The sequence below is a fragment of the Biomphalaria glabrata genome, chromosome 2 (assembly GCF_947242115.1).
Source record: "Biomphalaria glabrata chromosome 2, xgBioGlab47.1, whole genome shotgun sequence".
Classification (NCBI taxonomy): domain Eukaryota; kingdom Metazoa; phylum Mollusca; class Gastropoda; family Planorbidae; genus Biomphalaria; species Biomphalaria glabrata.
Window position 1 is genome coordinate 62,160,865 of NC_074712.1, and position 26,959 is coordinate 62,187,823.

General features: G+C 35.1%; 2 protein-coding genes across 3 annotated transcripts; one reads left to right on the top strand and one right to left on the bottom strand.

The window, feature by feature from the left end:
- Positions 1-355: 355 nt before the first annotated feature.
- Positions 356-5,047, bottom strand: LOC106061878 (putative ATP synthase subunit f, mitochondrial). Its single transcript, XM_056021820.1, has 4 exons — positions 4,887-5,047; positions 1,665-1,763; positions 1,120-1,236; positions 356-475 (listed from the first exon to the last, which is right to left on the bottom strand). The coding sequence occupies exons 1-4, from the start codon at positions 4,969-4,971 to the stop codon at positions 447-449; spliced, it is 330 nt and encodes a 109-aa protein (XP_055877795.1). The 5' UTR covers positions 4,972-5,047; the 3' UTR covers positions 356-446.
- Positions 5,048-5,101: 54 nt separating this feature from the next.
- On the top strand, positions 5,102-23,684 carry LOC106061886 (DNA excision repair protein ERCC-6-like). 2 transcript variants are annotated; one of them, XM_056021815.1, is made up of 23 exons: positions 5,102-5,140; positions 6,798-6,997; positions 8,268-8,367; positions 8,515-8,635; positions 8,788-8,887; positions 10,051-10,453; positions 11,264-11,346; positions 11,516-11,729; positions 12,791-12,922; positions 13,389-13,541; positions 13,679-13,814; positions 14,513-14,683; positions 14,815-14,991; positions 15,262-15,378; positions 15,520-15,615; positions 15,909-16,124; positions 16,809-16,919; positions 17,577-17,791; positions 18,417-19,789; positions 19,895-20,050; positions 20,626-20,812; positions 20,994-21,081; positions 22,352-23,684. In XM_056021815.1, exons 2-23 carry the CDS (start codon positions 6,817-6,819, stop codon positions 22,757-22,759), a joined length of 4,938 nt encoding a protein of 1,645 aa, XP_055877790.1. In that variant the 5' UTR covers positions 5,102-5,140; positions 6,798-6,816; the 3' UTR covers positions 22,760-23,684. The 2 variants fall into 2 exon arrangements, with proteins under 2 accessions (XP_055877790.1, XP_055877791.1); XM_056021816.1 differs by having other exon boundaries at positions 8,788-8,857.
- Positions 23,685-26,959: the final 3,275 nt, after the last annotated feature.

The window sequence follows — 26,959 nt, forward strand, 5'->3', positions numbered from 1 at the left end:
AAAAACCTGTGATTTGTTTAGTGTTGTCACATTGAAATCTCAGCATTACTGAAAATCAGATTTTAACATCACACTTAAAGCGAAAGTGTAATGGCTTGTTTTCCCCACTTTCAAAAACATTAACTAATCTATATTGAATTTGTTTGGGTAAATAATTAGGTTATAATGCGTCTGTCATGATGGTAGGTGATAAAAATGATATGGCATGTGTTTAACAATATTTATTAGACAGAAATTTAGAATAGAAATAGAAATGAATGTCACCCATTTTAACATTTTTTTTTTTTGCATAGTTTTATTATGATCTAAAAAAAAAATTACTAATAATAAAAAATATATTGAAAAAAAAAATTACTTATTGAATATCATTCTGTTTTATTCATAAGTGCTAATGAGTTAAATATAGTAACAGTCCACTCTACAATCAATGTAGTCACATCTCACATCTAGTGGTACTTGCAATGTCTGTGGTACTCTGTGGATAATGTTCAAAAGTGAAAAGACTTATTAAACACATTTAAGAAAACAAATCTTCAGGTAACAGAAACTTAAGCACTTCAGTGTGATTTTCATACTTCTGTTTTAACCATCAAAATACAATATTTTTTTTAGTCAGAAAAAAAGTTAACAAAATGAATGACATTTGTTGCTTGGTTACATAATGAATTACATTTGTTGCTTGGTTACATTATTTCATTGTGTATGTGAGGTTACCAGGGAATAGAAGAGGTGAACAACTAATAGGGTGGAAATAATACTACTTCTTCTATCCAGTTTTTTGCTGCTGAGCTGTGAGCTCTTTAGCAGACTGTGCCAAGAAAAAAAAGTGTGTTATGCTCTTCAGTTGTTCAGCACTGCCATACAGGGTGTTGGTTACGTTGGTCTGTAGTGGTAGTAGGGTTCTGCCTAAGGTGGATTAGGATGGGACCTTCAAAGAGGATACGACATACTACATCAAGGAATGGATGGGCCTGTCAACAAAAAAAAAAAACACCAACTTATCCTTGTAAAAGAAAGGAACAGAGAGACGGTCAACAGATCTTTTGTGGTGCCCCAAAATCATAAGGGTCTGAACAGCGTGTACGGTTAGGAAATTACAATAAAAAAAAAATCACTTACTTCTTTCAGAGTACAGAAGGAAAAAGAAATAAGTTGAAGTCAACATGATAATTTGACCATAGGGTGCAAATCCAGGTACCTTTGTATGAAGATTCTTACTAGCCCATCTGTAATAGCCTAGAATACACAAACAGAGTTTATTAAACAAGTATGTTTATTAAAAACAATCATCTATTCTAGGCCACATAAAATTCAGCTATCTTCACCAATCTTCTAATCGAAGACACTATAATTATTATTATTATTATAAAATACATATAGGTAGATTCATATAAAATACCCCCTCACCTAAAAAAAAAATACAAATATAACCAGCATTGTAAAGAATCAATATTTCAGGTTTAATTGACGTGTAAACAATTTTCATCTTTAATGTTGTTACACATTTCCCCCTCACTTTATTTCACTTTTGAACATTATAAAATTGGCTGCAATTTATTTCAATAGTATATATAAATGATGTTTAGCGTTATTTGAAGTTTAATTTAAATACTGTTACTAAAAAAAAAGTAACCTCAAATGAATATTTTTAAAAAGGTCTTTACCCCTGTGAATAGCTGCCCAAATTGATGAAGGGCTTAAACTGCGTCTTGAGAACCAAGATCCTAAATCAGCAATTTTGACCTCAGAAAATGGAGTATCGGCTGTAAATAAAATTAAGATAAAATGAGTAAGGTTTATTATATAAGTTTATATGGGTGTTTCTGAAGATCAGACTCATGTACAGGTACATAAAGTGTACAGAAATACCTTGGATGATGATTTTTTTATTAGAAACAAAAACAAACGTTTAACTTTTTAAAAGTACAAGCTTGTTAAAGCTGGGATCTAGAATAAATGCAATTTAAAATTAGAGACCAGATTTACATAGATTTTTTTAAAAGTTCATTTTTAACTATGTTGAAATCTACATTTAATAGATCATTAATAGATCTATTAAATGATAGGCTAGGCAAAATGACAACAATACACTTTAAAACAAAACCTACCACTTGTTAAAAAGAAATTGAAATTTAACTATGTATTCAAGTGTTTGTTAAAAATTATACTAAAAACCATAGAAGCCTAATAGCAGACAAGGGTTTTAGAAAAGGTCGCAGCACAACAGTGTAACAGAACAAACCCTAATATTATACATACTGGTATTCTGCAAGAAATACCTTCCACATCAACAGAATCTTTCATGTCTTAATTGATTTCAAGCTTTTAAAATTGACACAGTTCACAGAGCCTGGTATGGGGTACTCTGGCTCTGGTCAACAACGGAAATGACTTACGTACAATATTTATAATGACATAATTAAAGTAAGCCAGGACCTTCACAAGCAGGCAACTAGTGGAGTGTACTTAAAAAAATAACAATTAACATTGAGGACTGGTTTAATTAAAACCAGTGATTTATGGATGGTTTTCAATGCCAAAAAAAAAAAAAAAATATCACCAATGTTCAACAGGGCTTTCAAATGGACATCAGTATTGGAGAGGAAAAGATGACAAGTGTTACTGAGCTATTGACTATCGTTTCATAGGTAATAGATCTTCAGCAGCACTTTCAAGACTCAAAACAATCTTGATAGACAAAAGCTATTCATCATCATCAAACTCCATTTGAGTGAGGGTTTGAGAGGCTCAAATCCTCTCTTGCAATAGCCCTGGACAGAAACCCTGCTGTCTTGCACAGTGCATAAATGTCGCCATACAGGTTAAGAATTTTTGGTTTCCCAGACCTGTCGAGACAGAGATCAGCAAGTCTGGGGCAGTCAAACAGCAGCAGGGGCACTGTGAATTGAAATTTGGACATAGCCGTGAGAAATATGAGCCAACAGGACAATGGCCTGTCCTGCACTGTGCTATAATAGCTTGCTCAGGCCTGGACAGCCTCAACCACGGGGAAGTGCAATCAGGGCACCTCATGCGCTCCCAGACTCCACTGGCTTTTTGGCACTTGTCCCAGCACTCAAACCACTTTTCCATTTCTGTTTTTTTGAGTTATAGCCAGAGCATGATGATAACTTGCAGCCCTGTCAGTGGGTGGAATTTGCCCTCCCTGGTGGGCCAAGGAGTCTGCAATAGTGTTGCCAGTCACACCTATGTGACTCTGTACCCACTGCATTATTTCAGGGGTGCCATAGCATTGTTTTATGTTGTGTGAAGCCATGATGACATCGATATTGGGAGGCCAAGGTCTGGGGCTTTGCAAAGCCAGTAGTACAGATTTTGAGTCAGTGACCACAACAATATTTGTTGCCCTCAAATGTCCCTAGCCGAGTCAATGACTTTTAAGGCTTCACAGACTGCCATGGTCGCAGGCTTTGCAAAGCCTGTAGTACAGATTTTGAGTCAGTGACCACAACAATATTTGTTGCCCTCAAATGTCCCTAGCCGAGTCAATGACTTTTAAGGCTTCACTTGCAAACACTACCACATGGTCCAAAGATTTTAACTGAGTGAGAGCCAAGAAAGTCGGTGTAGGCTCCATGGCCTGCTCTTCCAGAATCTATCGATCCAGACCCATCAGTTTATGCAAAAATAGCACTGGGCTTGAAGGTATTAATGGTCTCCAAGGGGGAAGGGGATGAAAAGGTTGAATGTTTTGTCGGTTGGTGGAAAGGCCAGCTTTATCATATATACTCTAGTCAGTTACATGATGCATAAAAGACTGCATCTGAATATGTCTTCTGCATCTCCAACCATCCACTAGTTTTCTAGCTGGGAGGTATTCATCCAGCCTTTTATACTGCTCAAAGCAGGTCAGTACTGACCTTTCCCTCCTAAGGTTTAGTGGACCTACATTAGCTATTATTTCAGCCGCATTTACTGGATTTATCCAAAAGGTTCCACAGACAAATCTTAGTGCTTGGGACTGTATTTTATCAAGTTGTTCAAGAGCAGTCCTAGAGCCATAAATTTGCACAGGTAGGCTGTAGTCTATCTGTAATCGGACTGCTCCTAAACACAGTGATTGGAGCATGTCTGCTCGGGCTCCCCACTTTGTGGATGCCAGCTTCCGCACAATGCAAAGTTTCCCTGAGGCCTTTCTTGCAAAATCCTGGTTGTGCTCACACAAAAGCTACTAGATCTAGATTCTAGATCTAGCCCTTGACACTAAAATCAAACTGATGCTATCCTTCATCCTTGGTCATGGTCACATTTTTGACAATTTTGTATCCTTCACAGTATTCACACTGAATCTTGGCTGCTAACTGCAGAACTAGATCTAGAGATTTTACTAGATTAGTGAAGGCTTTGTTGAAGTTCCTGGGAAGAATTATTTTTTTGAAGTCTCTATCTTCAATATTAATAATTAAAAGATCTAAAAGTATGCCATATTTGCAGAGAAAGTGAAATCAAAGAGAGTTCTTTAAATTTTTTTTTTCATTCTCTCAAAAGACCAACATTCAACAGAATAACAGAACACAATTAACACAACTTTGAACTTACATCACAGTAATTTCACAGTGTGAGTGTCACTTCTTTAGACTTTAACTTTAGGCTTAGCAATTAGTTAGAGTTTAACCTAGTTAGACTCAGAGTAGTCAGAGTGTGAGTAAAGTGTAAAGTCATAAAAGTGAGTTCAAGAGTAAGAGTTGTGACATTGTGTCTTGTGAGTGTCATCGCAGACCGTCACACTCACACTGTCACAGTGGATGAAATTATTATGAATATTGAATGTTAATGATTGAGTGATGTCGTGACGGTGATGTAGATTAGATCTAATTTTAACAAAAAAAAACATAAGAAATAGATCTAGATCTTTGTCCACTTACGTTTTCCGTAAAAACGATGTGGGTAATAAGGTCCATGGACTTTAGGGTTATAGTCCTTAGGATATCTCCCTGGCTGGTAGGTCATTTTAGAAGTCAAGATCACTAACAGACAAAGCGGAAGTCTAAGAGTTTTGCGCAAGCGTGTTACAAAATTGATGATCTTTTGTAGTAAAGTTATATTATTCTAGTTTGTTTATGTAAGATTTTTTCCTACCTCTCCATTAAGGAGAACCTAGATAGGAAAATTAAGCATTGTAAGCTATTTAGAATCTAGATCTACTAATTAGGTCTCTAGAGACTAGATCTAGTCAATCTAGATCTAGTTAATTTAATAAATCTAAATTTCTAGATCTAAAGAGTAAAGTAGGGTAAATAATATATATAGAGTCTATATAATGTTTTCTTCATTCTTGACTGAGTCCTGAGTTGAGGGGTCCCAAATGAAACACTTGAAAAATAATTTTGAAACAGAGTCAGAGGATACATGACAGGCTATGATATTCTAGACTTGTGATATTTATAAGTAAAAAACAAATATTCACATTTGACAAACAGTTGATTAAACGTAAAGACTAAAGTAACTTCATCTAATAAAATCAAAAAATTTAGAGACACTGACACCTCATCATAATCATGACTCATGTCTGTCATGACAGTGACAGAAGACTAAAAAGTAAAGTAGCAATAATAGTAATAATACTATTTACATAATTAAAATACTAAACCATAATGTCCATAATTTAAAAACAAAACCTAATAAAATACTTTACCGGTAAAGGCACATTTTTTATTCCATATCTAGGACAAACTTGACCAAGTGCTTCTTTTTCCTTAGTGCCCTTGGTAAAACTTTATATCGCAGGACCCTTTTGAAGGATATTACGCAGGTGGCAGCACCGCGCTGTCTATTGCTACGGTAATCAGGTCACAAGGTCACTACCGGCTAGACGGTGTCGGTAGTATCATGTAATAGTTCGTGATAGATCTAGTCATTCTCTAATGACATGAAAACTCTGCGTGCGAGCAGGTGAGGTCACATCAGTACGTCATCATACGTGCGGATAGACAGCTGCCAAATAATTGACCTGAAAAATTAGGGTCCTGCGATGTAAAGTTTTACCCCCTTAATGGTATTAGAAATCAGCCAGGAAAACCTGACTTGGACTTGGCAGAGGTTAAGTCATGGATTAACATGCATGACTATATTGACACTTGTACAAGGTTAATTCCTCTTTTGAAGTAACATCTTTAATTTATATTCTATGTGCAATAAGAACATGGAATGGGTTGCCTGAATCAGACAGAAAAACCAATAATTTGCCTTAGTTTTAAATCACAAATTCATGACTAGATTTGCACACAGATATAGTTGTCTTCTCATTTGAAGTAATGTCTGTAATATATATAAGATAAGCTAAGATATAGATTGTAGACTTGACCTCACCTCAAGTTACTAAATTGTATAGTATAGATATAGTGTCTAATAGTAGATCATACATCTACTTCTTCTTCTTCGTTCTCATTGTTATGTTGGAGTGTTCAGATGACTAGACCAATACATGAGATGGTGGTTTCCAAATCAGGGAGCTCTCCATATAATATATAGTTTTGTTTCTATTGGGGTGATTAGGGGCCAAGCATCTAGATTATATATATTTTCTATATTTCGTATGATTTAAGAGGATTCTTATGAACATTGTTTCTCCTACTTCCCATTCTATGATCAAGTTGAAATTTTTCACAATTATTCATTGTGGTCAACAACACATGAATCGATTTTGTGTTATATAGGAAAAGGGAGATCAACATTATAGTATTGAGAGATAAGGCAGCTATTGGATAGTTGTCTCGCTTCACTCAATATACGCCATGATTTTTTTAATTTTTATATTTTGATTGTTTTGATTGCAGATTAAAGAAAAAGCTTGAAATGTCTACAAATGATATGCTAAATATGGAAGAACAGCCAAAAGATGAAAAAGATCACTTAATTACTAATGATCCATTTTATGTAAATACTGATCTGATCCCACAAGCTTCTTTCACTGAACAAGAGTCTGAGCTTCAAGACATGGGATTGAGTGTCTTTAACCAAAATGACTTTGAGCAGGGTAATATTTTTATTTCAAAATACTTTTTGTTTAGATAACATTTTTATTTCACTTGGGAAGGCTGGTACAGATTTAATGCTAATGCTTGGATAATTTTTTCAAAGACTTTGGTCAACGTGGCCTAAAATTTACAACTAAATGTAAACAATCTTACATAGTAAGTAAGCTTGTGTTTAAAAAAAAACAAACAAGATAATCATGCCATCCTTGTCTTATGACATTGTGATCTTTACTAAAAAGTTGAATCCAGCTAATTCATTTATGCGGGGACAGGGTTTCTGTGCAGGGCTTTTGCAAGAGAGGATTTAAGCCTCTCAAGCCCTCACTCAAATGGAGTTTGATGATGATGATGATTCATTTGTGATTTGAAAGATACATTTAGTATAGCTATACAATTTATGTGCAATGTAGGCCTATGCACACAATAATTTGAAGGTTATCTGAAACGTTTTACAAGATAGATCATCTTTCAGAGTCATCCATCTGAAAGCATTAACCTGTCGAATAGGCCACTTCTCTCTCTCTGAAATACTAGGCAAAATTTTCGTAAAAGTTTACGATTGTCGTTTCTACATCCCTTTTTTTTTACCAGCTCATGTCATCCAAAATAGTAAGTTGCATATTTATTTCTTTGAGGTGGAACCTTTTTCAAATTTGCATGCTCTTTTCGTGCATTTCTCAACCAATTTGTCAGTCGCCCGGACCGCGGCGATCCATGTTGGAGGCTAAAAAAGCCAGAACAATCAATCATTGCGAAGTGTAGAACAGGGCACTGCCCTGTTGGTGCTTATTTAGCCCGGTTCCGGCCAAATTTTGATGCCCGTTGCTGACACTGTGGAGAGTCTGTGGAAACAGTGGCGCATCTCTTGCAAGAGTGTCCGCAGCTCTAAGAGCTGCAGGGTAGTTTGTCGGCAGAGTCACTTGACCTGTATGGGAGCTTAAAGGCACTACACCTAACAGCAGAGTTTCTCGCCAAGGGAGGACTGATCCTTCCAGCCTTGCCATCAACTGGAGTTCATCTCGGGGGAGGGGGGGGGGAGGAACCAATTTGTCGATGACAAAAGATACTTCAATTTGCACTGACATTCTGGCCCTCATGGATGATAGCAGCAGTGCTGATGAAATGTAGCCTCAATTTGGTACACTGGTTTTCAAAGAAGCTTTTGTTTATGGCGGGAAAAGACATATGATTTCGAAGTTCCACTTTCAGGTCATGTACAATGATGTTGTTTTTTGTTTTTTTTATGTAAAAATTCAATTTCTAATTTAGGAATCATGGATCAAGTTGATCGTGCTCTTGCTAAAGAAGAGGAAAACCGCTTTAGAAAGATTTTACAGAAAGAGTTAAAGACAATCGGTGATGATATTGTGTGAGTCTTGAAGCTTGATATGTATTGTAAAAACTAAAACTTTAAACAATGTATTGCTTTATTAAGACTTTCATTGCATTACAACTAACTATGTTAATGGGAACTTAACAGTCTGTAGGTCCTCATTTGATTTTCTTTGTCTTGCAGACTAGCCAAAGCAGATCTAAAGCATGTCAATGAAGTTGTAGACAGATTAGAAACCACACCTGGTCATGCAAGTGATAATCATAGACAGATACAGTCATTGCAAAAGCAGAAAGAAAATAAGGTTTAGTTTCCGAACGCTTAAACTTTGTATGTATTTGTCTAATAACATATCACTGCTTTAGAATCTTAGAAGAACATTTTGAATTTTACTAATTAAATGTTATGTTGTATTATTATTTATTGTTTCTTTAATTTTTTTTTTTTTTTTTGCAGCTAAAGCAAATCAAAACTTTGAAGATTCGCCGTGAAAATGTCACGAAAAAATTGGACATGTTGATCAAAGGTGTACAAATTGTTAACAGAACAAATAATGGTCAGTGAATAAAAATTAAGTTGATTACAAAGCTTTGAAAAGCATATTTACAAAATTGCCAATAAAATCTGATTTGAAACCATATTTGAAAAATATGGGGGAAAAAAAAGCATCTTGTATGTTATTTTTTTTGTTTTCTTCTTTTGTGCTCTGTCTTTGATTCTGAAGATTTTGGTTAAGTGCAATATTTCACATAACTACGCTAATTCAGTTGCAAACTGCAAATATATTGCCACATATAAGGCATACAAAGCCCTTGTAGGCAGAGAGTCTAATTAAGTTTTCTGTCTTTGGAAAGGATTTTTCTTTGGCCCTCAAAGGTTTTGTTTATCCAGTGAAGTAAAAGTTTGTTTCATTTTGATATCTGAAAAGGAACATTTTGAAGGAACGCTTTTTTTTTTTATTAAGAAACTATTATGGAAATACTTTAATTAATATTTTTGTTGCAAAACTTTTACCCAGCTGCTTCTTTGTTCTCATTATTATGTCGAATTGTTCATATGAATAGACCAATATCTGAGACGAACTGCGGAGTGTTTTCCAGATCAAGCATCTTTCCATATAATTTTTCAAATAAAGGGGTATTTTGTGGCCAGTAATGCAGCTTTGAAGGACATGGACAGCATTCTCTTGAGAGACTCCACACAGGCAAATTTTAATGATCTCACTTTTCAGCTTCCAGAACATGAGTTGTCTTATTCTGTTGTGCCCGGTTCTAGGGTGAAAAATGAGATGTTGGTCATGTCAGGATAAAATAGGCATCATCTTTCTTGTAATTTGAATTGGATCTTGTCCCTTTCTCACCCAATTATTTCATCTTAAATTTGATTTTAACTACAACTTTGTTAGGTATTTGACCTATTTTAGTAAAGTTATTAAGTGTTCCCAATCAAACTAATGGCTTTTATTTCAAGTACAGTACCATTGTTATCTTCACTACTTACTTTCTCTAGTATTTTAAAGTACACACAATTATTTATTGAACTTGACCAATCAAATTGCTTGCAGCCTAAAATTACATTATTAAAGATCATTTATTAAACAATTAAAATGTTTTGTTCTATACATAAGAGAATATAATAAAAAAAAACTTTTTGATAATTTGCATATTTGTATACAACTTATTATTTGTAGTGTCTTTAATGTATCAATTTTTTTTATAGATGGCAACACTACATTGGATGAGGCTTTCAGTGTTGGAACACGACCTGAATCTGAGAAAGAGCGTTTGATCCGGTCAGGAGAAATGACACCATTTGGCACAGTGGTGAAGCCATCTTTGTCTGTTTCCAAGCAAAAAGATGTTGGTGTACCACAAATGTCTACCTTTGAAAAAACACTCATGGCAAAGCAATCAACCTCTCAGTCAGCTCAAAAACGTTTTAACAAATATTTAAAAAAGAAAAGCCTAGAGGCAACCTTGAGGGCAGGCTCGTCACTTCCACCGGATGACAGTGAAGCTGTCTTACAAGATCAATCCCACAGACAAGCACTTCGCAGAGGTTGTAAGAAGAAAACAAGTTCTAAAAGCCAAAAAGAACATGTTTTGTCTGATGACCTTACAGGGTACTCAATTTCTTTTTTAATTCGAATACTTTTGTACTTTGATGATACGAAAATTCTGCATTTAAAACAAAATTAGCATTTTCAACAGAATGTTCTAGAGAGTGCGGATGGTAAAGTTGACTTTATTAACAGTGAAATGGATACATAAACACATTTGTGTGACTAGAAGAGTTTGTGTTATGAAAAAGTATGATCTTTATGCTCTTATGTAACTTTAGTATCAGTACTCTGTTTGTTTATAAATTAATAAGTTAACTAAAAGTAAAGTTCCCCTTTCAGACCTTAGGGCAGATGATGTAAAGTTCTGTTTCTGTGGCCTAGGGTTAACAAGGTTGTTACGTGGCCAATACAATGACAACTGACATTACTTTTCCCCAACTAAGGTCAGGTACCCATTAGAGCTGAGTAGATTCAGAAGCTTCATAAAAATACCCAAATTAAAAATCCTCATCAGGATTCGAACCTGGGACCTCTTGATTTAGAAGCTAAGTGCTTAACCATTCAGCTACCAATCCTCCATAATTGAATAACTTTTTTCTATTATCTGTATGTGAAGTTTGAATGTTCTATTTAAACATATTCAATGAATCTTTATTTTTAAATTTCTCTGAATGAAGAACTTTTCTAATCAACAATGTATAAGTAATTGACTTTCTATTACTTTTATTAATGAAATTGTTAAAAAAAAAAAAAACAGGCCCAGCCTAACGAAAAAGGAAATTTCTGATAGATAATAATGAAAATTACAAAGTGTTTTTTTTTTCTATTTTATTTCCATATTTGGAGTATTTAAACTTTTTTCTTTAATAGTGAAGATGATGAATCACTGAATCACACTGATGAAGATGATTATGTTCCGAGCGAAGAGGAGTCTTCGGAAGAGAATTTCTCTGGTTTGGCAATTTGTTTGGTTTTTTTATTTACTTTCTTATTAAGGCTTTATATTGTGATTAGAAAATCTGTTATAATATTTTTAAAAGATATATTTGTTTAGGATTTTTAATAAAAATTGTTAAGAAGCAAAAGTGTACATAGACAAAGATTAAAATTCACAATTTACAGAAAAGTCTGCCGATGAAGCAGATATCTTGTCAACTCACAAAAGAAAAAGACGCAGTTCCAGTCAATCAGCTGTTAGGAAAAAGCCACGGCCATTACCCAAATATAAAGAGAATGAAGATGATGATATGGCCCATCCTAAAGTGAAACGAGATTATTCAATTAAGCAAGAAAGAGATGATGCTGACCCAGATTACTACCAGAAACGTCTCCGCAAGTATGAAAACTTTGTAAACTAAGAAGTCTTCTCATAGTTACAAAACTCTTCTGTCTTTGCTAATTTTTTTAAATGCCATATCAGTGGTTCTATGGAACTCACCAATCATCCAGTCTCAGCTCTTCTTTTAGATACAGCCACCTTCACAGGACACATGATCCAGTTATAATGAAATAATAAACCAGTGAAATAATTAACTGGGAGCATTAATCCACCAAATTCACATAAATCCAATCACTCTGTCTCTACTTTTCTCTTCAATTAAAAAACAAATATGAGAAAATCCATCAGCGCACCCACATATGTGTCTGTTTAAACAAAAATCAAATATCAACATTACTCTAACATAACAAGTAAGAAAGCTAGGGTAAATTATCACAGAGCCTGTAGTGTTAATTTAGGGGGTAGGGGCCAGCAAGCTAACAACAGAAGGATAGTAAAAGACTGAGAAATATTTCAAGCTTAGATCTATATTGTTACCTTGCACAGTCTAGTTTGAAATATTTTCAGCTTAGATCTATATTGTTACCTTGTACAGTCTAGTTAGAAATATTTCCAGCTTAGATCTATATTGTTACCTTGTACAGTCTAGTGAGAAATATTTTCAGCTTGGATCTATATTGTTACCTTGTACAGTCTAGTTAGAAATATTTCCAGCTTAGATCTATATTGTTACCTTATACAGTCTAGTTAGAAATATTTTCAGCTTAGATCTATATTGTTACCTTATACAGTCTAGTGAGAAATATTTTAAGCTTAGATCTATATTGTTACCTTGTACAGTCTAGTTAGAAATATTTCAAGCTTAGATCTATATTGTTACCTTGTACAGTCAGTCTAGTTAGAAATATTTCCAGCTTAGATCTATATTGTTACCTTGTACAGTCAGTCTAGTTAGAAATATTTCCAGCTTAGATCTATATTGTTACCTTGTACAGTCTAGTTAGAAATATTTCAAGCTTAGATCTATATTGTTACCTTGTACAGTCTAGTTAGAAATATTTCCAGCTTAGATCTATATTGTTACCTTGTACAGTCAAGTTTTGTCTTTCTGTGGCCAGGCTTCAAAAACAAGAAAAGAAAGAAGAAGAACAAATGGACAGAGAAGAGGAGAACAGAAATGACAGGGATAAAGAATCCGAGTTTGATGGTGGATTTCATGTTCCACAAAAGCTGTGGACAAAACTATTTCCGTAAATTGATCTACTTTCTTTGTTGGGAAAACATATAGGAGAGAAACTAGCAAGATTTGAAACTACCGTATGGTTTCTAATCTATACTCAGAATAATTAGTTTTAGAAGATAGATTAAGATTATCTTTACTATTTCTCTCCTAGATTAAGATTATCTTAACTATTTCTCTCCTAATTGATAATACCATCATTGATTTGACCTTATTAAATTAAATTATCATTTAATTTTATAAACTTTACTTTCTGTTATATAAAAAAGAGCATGCTTTCCCCTTCAATTCTATATCAAGTAAAACATTTTCTGATTACAAACGAAAAAGTTATAGAAGCTTAATCATAACAAGGTAGTGCAATAGTAATGAGCAAAATGAAAAATTCCGTTGAGAAGTGGAAAAATAATTTTATAATGATCAAAACATACTAGTACATTAAAATCTGATAGTTTGGTGTTTATGTCTTACAACAGGTACCAGAAAACTGGTGTCCGATGGTTGTGGGAGTTACATTGCCAGCAGGCTGGGGGCATCATTGGAGATGAAATGGGTCTTGGTAAGACCATACAGACTATAGCTTTCCTGGCCGCACTGAAAACAAGCAGGCTTAAAAATGTTAACTTTCCGTAAGCTATTCAAATATTTTAATTTATTCCTATGTTTTATATAATAGCCTTTGCAATATTATTGCCTCTTGCCTATTTGGCAAAGGAGACAATGAGTGGGGCAACGTTTCAGATGATTTCCGCTTTGTTTATTTTAGATACAAAGGACTTGGTCCTACAATAATTGTTTGTCCTACCACAGTCATGCACCAGTGGTTGAAAGAATGTCACAAGTGGTGGCCAGAGTTTCGAGTTGCCATATTGCATTCTTCTGGATCATTTTCAGGATCAGAAGTAAGCCAACTTCATTAATGTGTGTTGATAGGAGATGAATAGTGCTTATCTGCAACCACAGAATGAAACTTTAAGTTTTTATTTATTTATTTGCAAATCTGTTTGGATTTTTAGTACATTTTTGTAAATTGAATTTTAACTTAGTTATTCTTAACTCATTAGGATCTACTTAAGATTTTGAAATTTACTATAAAAAAAACTAATCATAAGAAGATCATGCATTTTATTTTTATATTTTAACATAATAATTATATTTTGATTTTAACATAATTGTCAATAAGTTATTCTAATGTTCTATAGAATTTATTATAGAAATGCTCAAACTTGTCATTCACTCTAAAAATCTTTTGAACTTTTATCTTTTGACAAGAAATTTGACTAGGAATATTTAAGTTTCTTTTTTTGGTTCAAAATTATGTCTTGTCATTAAGGATAGAATATTTTTGAAATTAATCTTGTCATGTGATATGCAGATGATGGTCCAGATTTTGAAGCTTACCTGCAGCCAATCTTTGCCTTGCTGCAGGATGTTTGGTCTAGGACTTGATAATCATTGTTTTTTCTGAAAGAATATAAAAACCTTACAAGTCAAAAATGAAATAAGATGCAATTTCATTAACAGAATTTTAAGAAATATTTTCTTTTCTAAAAAAAAATTTGTTTTTCCTTCTGTTTTCATGTCATGTCCCACTGTGTAGTCTGACCTTGTGAGATCTATAGCCAAGAGCCAGGGAATATTAATAACATCCTACAATACTTTAGTTGTCCACCAAGAACTGGTTCTACGATTCAACTGGCACTATGTTATTTTAGATGAGGGTCACAAAATAAGAAATCCTGATGCCAAGGTCACCATATGTTGTAAACAGGTGAAGCTCTTTTTGAACGTTAAAACATACATTTAGATTTTTTAAAATGGATATTTTGATTTAAGACATTTTCTTAATATTCTAGGACAGAAATTAATCAAGTAAAATATTTGCATTATATTTTGTTATAGTTTAGGACACCTCACAGAATCATCCTGTCTGGCTCACCCATTCAGAATAATTTAAAAGAACTTTGGTCTTTGTTTGACTTTGTTTTCCCTGGCAAATTAGGCACTTTGCCAGATTTTATGCAGCATTTCTCCATTCCCATAGTCCAGGGAGGCTACTCTAATGCTACACAAATACAGGTAAATGTTATTTATTTATACTTTTTATTTGTAGCAGAAGTTAAAATGTCCCAACTGAAAATAAGACATTAAAAAGGGAATTTAAATAGCGAAACAAAGTGTTGATAAACTTTATATACATTTTGATTTAGGATACTGTAATTAACAAATTTGGAAAGAAAGAAGGGGAGAAATATTAAGTGATGGAGTGGTTACATTCAGTCTTTGTCAATTTTGTTTGAGAAGCCTTGATTCCCTTGAATCTACTTATGTATTTTCACTGTATGAAAGGTTGAAACAGCCTATAGATGTGCCTGTGTTCTGAGAGATACCATCAACCCTTACCTGATCAGAAGAATGAAAGCAGATGTCAAGAAAGGCTTAGATCTGCCCAACAAGAATGAACAGGTCAATAAGTATAAAATGTTGGCAATTTTATCTAAAAAAAGTTAATTCATTAGAAATTTTTTGTTTGTTTGTGAATATTGTTGATACAGAAAAAAAAAAAAATTTAATGAAATTAAATTTTTTAATATATTTTTTTGTTAGGTCTTGTTCTGTCGGTTGACAGATGAACAGAGAGAAGTGTACCAGGAATACTTAGCTTCTCGTCAGTGCCAGGACATTTTACAAGGGAAGTTTCAGGTAATCCCAACAGAAACATAAAGATTGGTTTTCTTACATATCAATACATAGATCATTTGTTTACTTGTCTAGGGGAGTCACACTTTTTCAGAATTTCATGAATTTATACATTTTCTAATATTATTTTGCATTGATATGGACCATTACAAATTATGCCATTTATTGTGTATTTTGTTCTTGAAGTAAACCTCATCTCACAGTCTTCGTCGAAGTCTGATTGAAGTAATCTGATCAACTGGCGTAATAAATAATTTATTTCTCTTTAAATTTCTTTATTTCATGTTTCTTTAAAGGTATTTGTCGGCTTAATTACACTCAGAAAAATTTGCAACCATCCTGACCTCTCCACTGGCGGGCCGCAAGTTTTTAAAAGCCAGTCCGCATTATCAGACCCAGAGCTTCAGTTTGGGTATCACAAGCGAAGTGGCAAGATGATTGTGGTAGAAGCTCTTCTGCGTCTGTGGTACAAACAGCAACATCGGGTCCTACTTTTCACTCAGAGCAAGTCTGTAAGTCTTTTGTGCTTTGGTCATTGTTTTGAAACATTAATAGCAACATGTTCGCTAAACAACACAAACTTGTTTATCATGCTAAAAAAAGCATAAAGTTGTTTGTTGCTTCTGTAAAACTTTCACAAATTAATTTTATGACGTGACCCTCAGCTGGAATTTATAACTAATGTATAATGTTTAAATGTTTTTAGATTTCTGATATTGATTTTATAAGTAGATCATGTTGGTTTCATATTGAAAAATAAATATTTTCTTCGAAAGTGGGTTTGATTTCCTTTGAGACTGTATGAATTTCATGCTATAGTGAAGGTTCCATTATGAGTGAGTCTGGTGTGAATGTACACTTTGGTTTCTTATAGTTATAATGTTTTTTGTCTGGTGTAATGCACAAATTGTAAGACAAATTTCCTTACGGATAATAAAGATTATTATTATTATTATTATCCGTTTTTAAATGATATATACTTGATGGAATTTAAAGTGCTAACTATACAAATATTAATAAAAGAAAAAGTACTCTTACTGTTCAATGTATTCAATTAATATGCATCAAAATGAAATATAAAATTTAGAAGTAAAAAAAAAATATAATTTGCAAATTGTAAAAATATTTTTTTTGTTAAAAAAATTGTATTGGATAAAATATAAGAGAGAACTTTATTCTGTATTCTCTTGTTTCAGATGTTGAATATTTTAGAAAAGTTTGTTCAAGAACAAGGCTATAGCTATTTGATCATGGATGGCGGCACTTCAATCTCAGCAAGACAGCCTCTCATCACTCAGTATAACAATGTAATGTCTATACATATTTCCTTCTACTCTCTGGGATTTCAATAGTATTTGACACTTTCCAGTCCAAAACATAGTTTTCTAAACTTTTACAGATTAATCTAATTTATGATGGTGCAGATAATCTTATGGCTGTCTAGTAGTGTGGTGTGTACACTGGACTGTGGTTTGGATAGTCTCAAAGGTCCTGGGCTCATACCCTGCCTGTTGATTTCTACATCATCCTGTGGGAGATTTGGGCTAGGATGAAATTTCTAATCTGAAGGAGCCAGCCATTATTCGTTTTGCGCCCATATGATGTCTGGGGCTTTTCTTCCCAGTAGTCAACATTAATATTCACTGCTTTGGGGCACCATTTGATTACTTCCAAATATTAGAGGTGGGGACAACCAGTTTTCCTGAAACTGTCACAAGTGGGTCCATAACTTATGTCAAGTACTGTTGAGTGGACCTAAGGGTGACCTAAAATTCCCAAAATTCAAAATCCCACACATCAATGAGCTTTGAAACCAAGATCCCTCATTTCGGAAGTCAAGCACTTTACCCATCAGCCACCACACCTTGCTATTTGTACAATTATAATGTGATATTTTGGCAGACTATTAAGTTTCATAAGCTGCTGTTGATTCCATTTCTAGTATTCTTTCTTGTACCATCCAGGACCCATCCATTTATCTCTTCCTGTTGACCACTCGTGTTGGAGGTCTGGGAGTCAACTTGACAGGAGCCGACAGGGTGATCATTTATGACCCGGATTGGAATCCAAGTACAGATGTGCAAGCCAGAGAAAGGGCATGGCGTATAGGTCAGACCAGACAAGTCACAATTTATAGGCTGCTTACTTCTGGAACAATTGAGGAGAAAATCTACCACAGGCTAGTAATGTTCTTACTGTGCTGAGGTCCATATAACTTTGATTTGTTGCCCTTGATTTTACAATCATATCTTTATTAAAGTTTTTATTCTGATAGAAAAACTTTTTGATTTTGAATTTTTTGAACAGTTATTTTAAAGCATTTCTTACAAAATGTGAATGTTGAAATAATATGGAACAAATACAAAATGTAAAATGAAATTCGTCCTTTATCGTTGAAGTTAAGAAATATTCGTTTTCTATGTTTTTTCAGAAAAAAAATTTTCACTGTATTATGAATATATTTTGTTTATTATTGATGGCTGCCTGGTTCTGTGGTTACGTTCTCTGGACAGTCATCTTAATTGTCACGGGTTTGAATCCTGTCTGTCACCAATTCCCCCCTCCCCTCATTTCTACTGCGGGATGTTTGGACTAGGATGTAATAATATTTATTCAATTCCGAAACATAATATTTTTTACTCTACTTTTTTTTCAGTTCAGACATCTCGTAACTCAATTTTTGTTCTATTTTTCAAAAGTTTTTTAGAATTTCAGTTTGCATTTTTTAAAACATTTTTTATCTAAAATAATTTAGTTTATTTTTTTTTTATTTTTAATATTTTTTCTTCTCTATTAATCTTCAGACAAATATTTAAGCAGTTCTTGACTAACAGAATCTTGAAAGACCCCAAACAGAGACGCCTGTTCAAATCTCAAGACATGATGGAACTCTTCACTTTGGGAAGTCAGGATAACAAAGAAGGAACAGAAACCAGCGCAATATTTGCTGGCACAGGTTCTGATGTGAAAATTCCAAAGAGAAGAAAGAGAAACAGATTTGATGAGCTATTAGAGAAAAAAGAGAAAGAAAAGGCCCAGGAAAACTTGAAGCAAAGTGTCTGTGAAGATGAAGATATGGGATTGGATATAGATGAACTTGAGAGAATGAAAGAATTGGCGAAGCGACTGAGTAGACAAATGGAAAATGAAAAAAAGAACAAACTTCAAACGGCAGATGCAGCAAATAGTTCATTGGATAATGTCCAGGTTGCTAATGTCAATTCTAGTAGCAAAGCTACCTGGTCATCTGATGAATCAGTACGTAATGATGAACATAATCCAAGCTCTAAAGGTTGTGATATTAATTCAGAAACAGAAGTAAAAGTAATGGAAGTAGAAGGTAATTCAGAAGTTAATAACTGCAATAGAAACCAACCACAACCAGTAGATTCACATCAGTTAGAACAATCAACAGAGCCTCAGAGGGACAGCATCATTAACAAATCACATCAATTGTTAGACCAAACAACATTGACTCAAAGTGATAATACTAACAAATCAAATCAATTATTAGACCAAACAACATTGACTCAAAGTGATAATACTAACAAATCACATCAATTATTAGACCAAACAACATTGACTCAAAGTGATAATACTAACAAATCACATCAATTATTAGACCAAACAACATTGACTCAAAGTGATAATACTAACAAATCACATCAATTATTAGACCAAACAACATTGACTCAAAGTGATAATACTAACAAATCACATCAATTATTAGACCAAACAACATTGACTCAAAGTGATAATACTAACCAATCACATCAATTATTAGACCAAACAACATTGACTCAAAGTGATAATACTAACAAATCACATCAATTATTAGACCAACCAACATTGACTCAAAGTGATAATACTAACCAATCAAATCAGTTGTTAGACCAACCAGCTTTGACTAAATCAGAAAACACCAACAAATCACTTCAGTGGCAGCGCAATGGTAAACTTTGGTCCATTCCAAAAAGACAAAAATCGATCAGCACAGATGACCAAGATGTCTGTTTGAACAACAAAGAAAAATCTCAAACAAACGAAAACAGCTCATTGTCAACTCCTAGGCCAGTGAAAACAAACATTGTTAACGATATTAAATATTCGGGTGGAGAGCTCAATCCAAAGGAGGGTAAAAGAAGGAAGGAGAAGAAAAAACGTCGCCATGACGCTCGTAAGTACTTCTTAGGTTTTACAATCATCATTTTATTTTAATTACTTTTTTTTTTATGACATTCTAGTTTTAATGAAACTTTTTATCTGCGCTAACACTTTACAGGATTTGAAGGGGAACGGATACCACATCTGGTCAAACATTGTCCACTTCCTCAAAAAAGTGAAAGCGTTGACCAGCCGAATGCTTCGAAAGAACATCCACCACATGAAGATCGTCACGAAGATGATTATGTTCTTCGACAGCTGTTTAAAAAAACTGGTTTGTTTTTATTTAGGCTTTTAATACTATATGTTAACCGTAGGCCACAGAAACAGTTGACCTTTACATCTTCTGCCTTATAGACCAAAAGGTCTGAAAGGGGAGCTTTACTAACTCTGCTACTACCCTATAAACCTATGGAAATAATAATTATAAAGTACTTTGCTTTTAATAAAGTACACAATATTTCCATCTTGAAGCTAGTTGACTTAGAGATTTACTTAAAAATCTTGTCAATTTTGGATCTCCCTGAGCGAAAGCCGCACTGTGATTCTGGATAGACTCGATCAGCAAGTTTTTGTAGCCTGGGGAGTATCATTCGAGCAAAGACTTTGCCTACAATGCTTAGGAGAGAGATTCCCCTGTAGTTGTTGCAGTCACTTCTGTCTGATTTCATTGTGGCTATAAGTGTTATGTTTGCTTGTTGGCAAGGCCCTGACCTAGGATTTTATTTTTTTATTTCTGTAGAAATGTGTTCAACATGGAGCTCTTATGCAAAAGAAAACATTTTTTTTTCTTAAAAAACAGACATTTTGTTAAGATTGTAAGGTGTATTGTTGCTATTTTTGTTTCAGGTATTCAGGGAGCTATGAAACATGACAAAATTATGGATTCGGGAAGGCCAGATTATGCCATTGTTGAAGCTGAAGCAGAAAAAGTAGCCAGAGAAGCTGCTGCAGCTTTGAAGAGGTCAAGGCAGCTGTGCTCTTCTGCTCTCTCAGGCTTGCCAAATTGGACTGGTCAAAGTGGAGGCTTGGCAAAGTAAGTGTTACATTTTCATCCTGCAGTTCTTTTTTTTCCACTCAAGACATCTTGTGTCTGCTTTTTTTCATATTGGGATTTGCACATAAATGTGTTGTTAGTCAAAGTTTTGAAGAAACATACAGGTCTTTATAACATTTTTAAAATATTGAAATTTTTTTGCTTTTGACATTTTTTTCAGGCCTAGATTTGGTCAGAAGAAAAATAGTTTGCTGGCCACAAAAACTAGAACAGAAATATCAAGTGCCCAAACAAGTTCTAGCTTAGAGGTTAATAATTTTACTAGCTCTACACATCATTGTTGTGTTCTATAAATCTATAGCATATTATATTCATACATTTGTGATTTATGACTAACATCCATCTCCTCATTGTCTTAATAGCCACCTGAGCTTGGAAGCTATCCATAAATGTTGAAATTAAAATCCTTTACCAGGACTACAACCTGGGACCCCAGCTCAGCCACCGCTCCTCCAAACTGGTGGCATAGTGTAGTTAAATTTAATCTGTACCTGATTTTCAGGATTTTTTTAAAACACACGTGGCTTTGATTCAATTGTATGCACCCACTGGCCTATATTCTTATTTAAATACATTTATAATCACATTCGATTAGAGAATGTGAAGCTAAGTGACAAAAACTGTTTGGCCACCTATCCTGGAGGCTAGAGTTTAAATCCTTACTCAAACTGAGTTGGGTTCACTGATTACCTAAAGGCAGCCCAGAGACCTTTTCCCTAGCACCCATAATAGTTGACAAAAGAGATGGAACAACATGAAAGATGCACTGCACAAGTTAAAGGAATACAGATTTGATCATTCCTTTATTTTTTTTTAACTTAAAACAACTAGAGCAGGGGTTCTCAACCTGTGGGTGCGACCCCTTGAGGGGTCGATTGACGATTTGTCAGGGGTCGCCTAAGACCACCGAAAATATGGATTGTATTTAGTGTATTCTTCTATTGCTGTGTATATTATGGGGGGGGGGGGGTCGCGGCAGAGTGGGGATAGTAAAAAGGTGTCGCTAAGCTTAAAAGGTTGAGAACCGCTGAACTAGAGCATAGTGAACTTCTTCATCATCATCATCACTCCTTTGAGTTCCTCATGGAACATAGGGCCTCGACAAAAACACGGCCACTCTCCACGGTCTCTTGCTAGCTTTTTGATGGTGTCCCAGCTCTTCCCGGTCTTCTCTGCTTCTTCAAGTACACTTCGTGGTCATGTTCTTTTTGGTCTTCCTCTGCGTCTTGTTCCCTGGGGGTGGTTCCCACTCTAAGGCCTGCCTAGCTCTGTTCCTGGTCTCTTTTCTAAGGGTGTGACCAATCCATCTCCACTTCCTCTCTTAGATCTGCACTTCTATATTTTTCTGACAAGGTAGAAAACACCAAACTGTGGGAGATGAGTGGACATAGTGAACTTAAAGCTTATTTATTTTTTCTGACAAAATCTGTTAATTTAAACAAAAAAATTTTTTTTTCACTATTTTCATACCTCACCTTCACACTATTTCGATCAATTTTTTTTTCACTCTGTCAACAGAACCAATCAAATGTGAAAGAAACCAAAGACAGAAATAAATTGTTCGACGGCAGCATATCTGGCAATGTTTCTCTATTGTCCAGAAATGAAACCTTGACCTCCAATGATCTCTTATCCCGAATCAAATCTCGAAAGAGAATTTCCACCATAGCAGTAGCAGAAGACGATGACTTCCTAAGGCCAGACCAGCCGCAAGCTATTGACAGAAAAGACGAAGAACTTTTGGAAGACATAAGAAACTATGTGGCCTTCATGGGCAATGTGAATGGGCAAGCAACAACCGATGAAATTGTTCTAAACTTTGGAAAACGTTTGCCCAAATCTGATGCCCCAAAATTTAAAGCTATGCTTAATCAGATCTGTGATTTCCATGGTGGATTGTGGAAGCTGAAGTCAGAATTTAGATAGTCAATGTAACTTGTGAATGTACCTTTAGCAATCACTGTCATCTGTTATGGCATATGTTTGTGTTTGCTCAAACTTTATGACATTTCAAACTCAGATGGAAAGGCACAGTATCATGGCTAGGTGGGTGGGACGAGGGGTGAGAATTTGAAAATTCCGCTCAGGCCCCCACTTGAGGGGAGCCCCTAAATGAGTGTTTCTTACATTAAAAATTAAATATTACGCAAAATGCTGGGGCCCCTAAAGAGGTCAAGACCTCCGGGCCTCCAAACGATGGAAAATTCATAGCTGCGCCTCTGGAAAGGCAACAACTTTAAAAAACATATTTGCTATTATCTGGATTTGGTTTAAATTGATAAGCAAAAGGGAAGGTACCACACTTCTCCTCCAGACATGATTTTCTGATATCTTCAATTGAACCAGATGGATGGTTCCATGAAGACAAAACCCCTGTCTTTTTTGGCTTTATATTTTTTTTGTGGATTCTAGCTCAGTGTCTGGATTGTCAAATGATTTTCTGGTTTGCATATGCATATTGGTCCTACAGTGTTTATTTAGCCCCACTTTAATTATTTAATTATTCAATGCCCTTGTCAACCCAGTTAATAAGGAAATATCGTTAACACTTCACAATGCACAACCTAAAACAATGGTGCCTTCTAATACAAGACTCGACTATACAACGATTTATTGCTGCAGGGAGAACAACTCTGTCTAGAAATGAGAATGGGTTATCTTTTGTCCCAATTTCCCAGACGTTTATACCAGCATATGCTTGTTTTTTTTTCATGTTATGAAAGCCAACATTAATTTCAACTGATGAAGGTCTAGTGACCAAAACATTCTGTGCATTATCAGCAGGTTTTCTATATATGTATCTATTGTATTCTTCTATACAAGATGATATAGATTTTACTTTTAACCATTTTTTAAAAAAAGTTCAAGGCTTAGAGCTTTGCTGGCACTCTTAAAAAATGTCTCTTGTCTTTGAGGGGGGCGCGGTGGCTGAGTGATTACGCTTTTTGTTTCTGAACCTGGGGTCCTGGGTTCGAATCTTGGTGAAGACTGGCCTTTTGAAATTTGGAATTTTTAGGGCACCCCCAACTCCACTCAGCTCTAATGGGTAAATAACTTAAGTTGGAGAAAGTAAAGGCAGTTGGTCGTTGTGCTGGCCACATGACACCTTGCCCATTAACTGTTGGCCAAAGAAACAGATGACCTTAACATCATCTGCCCCATAGATCGCAAGGTCCGAAAGGGGGACTTTACTTAACTTGCTTGTCATCGACAATAAATGTAAAAATAGACAGACTTTAGTTCATGAATTTTATCATAAGTCATAGTCCACAATATATATGGAGGGAGTTTGGTATTCTAACATTGGTCATTGTGACATTTTCTTGATGACTATAACTAATTGATCAAATAAGTTTTTGTGTGTGATGAGGATCAATTAGGGAGATGCAGGTCATTAGATTGAAGGATTTATGAAATTCAAGGGTCAAAATGTGTTTGGTTAGTCAGAGGTAGAAGCTGTTTGCTGGGCTTTTTGTTTTTTTTTTTTTTTTTAAACTTAGGACTATGATAATTATTTTTATCATTGTGATCTTATTGTAAGGTAACAAGGAGTTTGTTAATTAATACATAAATTATTTCATTTATGAAGCAAAAAAAGTTTTTCAGTGATTTTGTTCCAATGCGCGCACACACACACACACACAAACATATATATATATATGAAGACCCACCAATAGTGAACGAAATAAAAAAGAACAGACTACGTTGGGCAGGTCACCTTGAAAGAATGTCAGACAACAGAGGGGCGAAAATCGTATACAGGCAAAAACCAAAAGGCAGGCGACTCAAAGGCAGACCCCGAATGCGATGGATAGATGACGTGGAAGCAGATCTGAAGCAGCTTGGGGTTAGGGCGTGGAGACGAAAGGCCCAGGAGAGATCTGAATGGAAGGATGTGTTAATGCAGGCCAGAGCCCTCCATGGGCTGTAGCGCCACTGGGATGGATGAAGCTCATTAGGCTTACTAAATATATCCACAAAAGTCTAGGCAGAAAGAACATGGCAACTCTTTATATTCTCTACCTGGGCTGGATCGTCTTCTTCTTGGCATGTGTAGGTAAGACGTTTTAGCGGCCAATGGAAGTTGATAAGTCGATATTAATTTTGTCTGTCCGTCCGTCCGTCTCTTACTCTTAAATCTCAAAATATCTAAAAGGTTTCTTTTGATTATCTGACTGGTAACCTTCTTGCTTTTGACATTAAGATTAGAAAACAGTTTTAACTAGAAAATGTATGTTTTGTATCATTAAATAGATTATTATGCGAAGTAAGAAACTTATAATGATCAGATAATAGTCTACACCGACTAGAAAAAAGCTTATTTCTTTATAAAGATAACTCTACAGACCTGTTAAACTGACATGAAACCAAAACACAATTTTATGATTAATTTTAACGACTGATAAATTTCACCACTTACTTTCATCACTTTTTATCACTAACTTCCACCACTATTTTCACCACAAATTTTATTACATTTGCCCAAAATTGCTGGACAGACAAGACCTCGAACAGGTGACTGTAAGAAGGAATAAAGCAGCAGCCCATTGAAGATTGATAGGTCACATCTTTTGCAATTATGTCTCTCTCTTTCTTATTTAATTAATTATCTCTCTCTTTCTATTTCTCTCTATCTCTTTCTAATATACTCTCTTTATATTTCTCTCTCTCTCTTTCTGTCATACTCTCTTTATATTTCTCTATCACTCTTTCTCTGTGTCTGTATCTTTTCTATTTCTCTCTCTCTCTCTCTTTCTTATTCAATTAATTATCTCAATCTTTCTATTTTTCTATCTTTTTCTCTCTCTCGCTTTGTCTATTTCTCCCCATCTATCTTTTTCTAGTTCTCTCTCTCTCTCTAATTCAAACTTTTCTCTGTTTCTCTTTTTATTTCTCAATCTCTCTCCTTCTTAGACTCTCTAATATCTCTTTAACTCTTGTTGGCGGATGTCTTGTATTTCCATTTTTATTAATATAATGTGACATTGCTTTTTCTCTAGGCCAACCAAATGATTATGGGGGGGGGGGGGTCCCAGGACTGTATTCATTACTGGAAGGAAGATACTTTACTGGCTGCCTGGTCGTGCGGTTTGCACGCTGGACTGTCGTTCAGATTTATCGATGGTCCCGGGTTCAAACCCTGCCCGCTCCCATCCCCCGCCGTCCTGCGGGAGGTTTGGACTAGGAAGTAATTATCTTCAACTCTGATCACTAGCGGATCCAGAACTTTGGAGTGGGGGGGGGGGCGATTTTTTTCCAAACCCTAACCCTAACGCCCAGTAAACCCTAACCCTACGCATAAACGTGCATACAGGGGGGGGATGGGGTCGGCCGAGTGGGGGGGGGCGATCGCCCCTACCGCCCCCCCCCCCTGGATCCGCCAGTGACTCTGATGGAACATCCGAAACATGTAAAACATTTTACAAACAAACATTTTACGCCAATTGCGAGTATACTTTATCTTACGTATGCGAGAAACTGATTTAGTAATGATATGTAATGAAATAAAGCACTACCAATCTCAAACGACAAAGACAGATCATGTTATACTTGTGTAATAATCGACTGTCGTTTTTTTTTTTTTTGGTTTGTTAACATGCCTGTTTGTCTAGTTTTTTATTTTATAACATAAAAGTCTTTATACAAAAATGTTTATAAACTAATTTGTTTGCCTCTTTTTATCGAATGAAAAGCATTTTAAAACTATGTCTATTTTTGGGGGGGGGGGGCTTTCGTAACAAAGCTTATATCAACTCACTCTGTCTGTCTGTCTGTCTGTCTGGTAAAAAGTTTGTAAACGTTATTTCCCCCGCACCCACTCTGGGATCAAGCTAAAGTTTTGCGAAATTATTTCTTTTACCTGACAACACGAAAATCAATGAAAAATTATTAACCAATTAGTTAATTAACTTGGTAATTTATTATTTTTATTTATTATTGGTAATTAATTATTTTGTTTAGCATCTCGAACAAGGGAACGAAATTGGGAAGCGTTGAACTTGGCTTGGCTACCTAGAAGGGGGGCTCCAGGTTCGACACCCGACTCGGGCAGAGTTGTGTTTACTGAGCGCCTAAAGGCAGCACGGAAAACCAACTCCTAGATACCCCCTCTCCCCCCCCCCTCCC

Coding starts and splice junctions, on each gene's coding strand:
- LOC106061878 (XM_056021820.1), bottom strand. CDS start 4,971: ATGACCTACCAGCCAGGGAGATATCCTAAGGACTATAACCCTAAAGTC. Junction 1,764..4,886: donor ACATCGTTTTTACGGAAAAC/GTAAGTGGACAA, acceptor TTTTATTTACAG/CCGATACTCCATTTTCTGAG. Junction 476..1,119: donor CCTTCTGTACTCTGAAAGAA/GTAAGTGATTTT, acceptor CATTATCCACAG/AGTACCACAGACATTGCAAG.
- LOC106061886 (XM_056021815.1), top strand. CDS start 6,817: ATGTCTACAAATGATATGCTAAATATGGAAGAACAGCCAAAAGATGAA. Junction 11,730..12,790: donor TACCAGAAACGTCTCCGCAA/GTATGAAAACTT, acceptor TTCTGTGGCCAG/GCTTCAAAAACAAGAAAAGA. Junction 21,082..22,351: donor AAACAAGTTCTAGCTTAGAG/GTTAATAATTTT, acceptor CTCTGTCAACAG/AACCAATCAAATGTGAAAGA.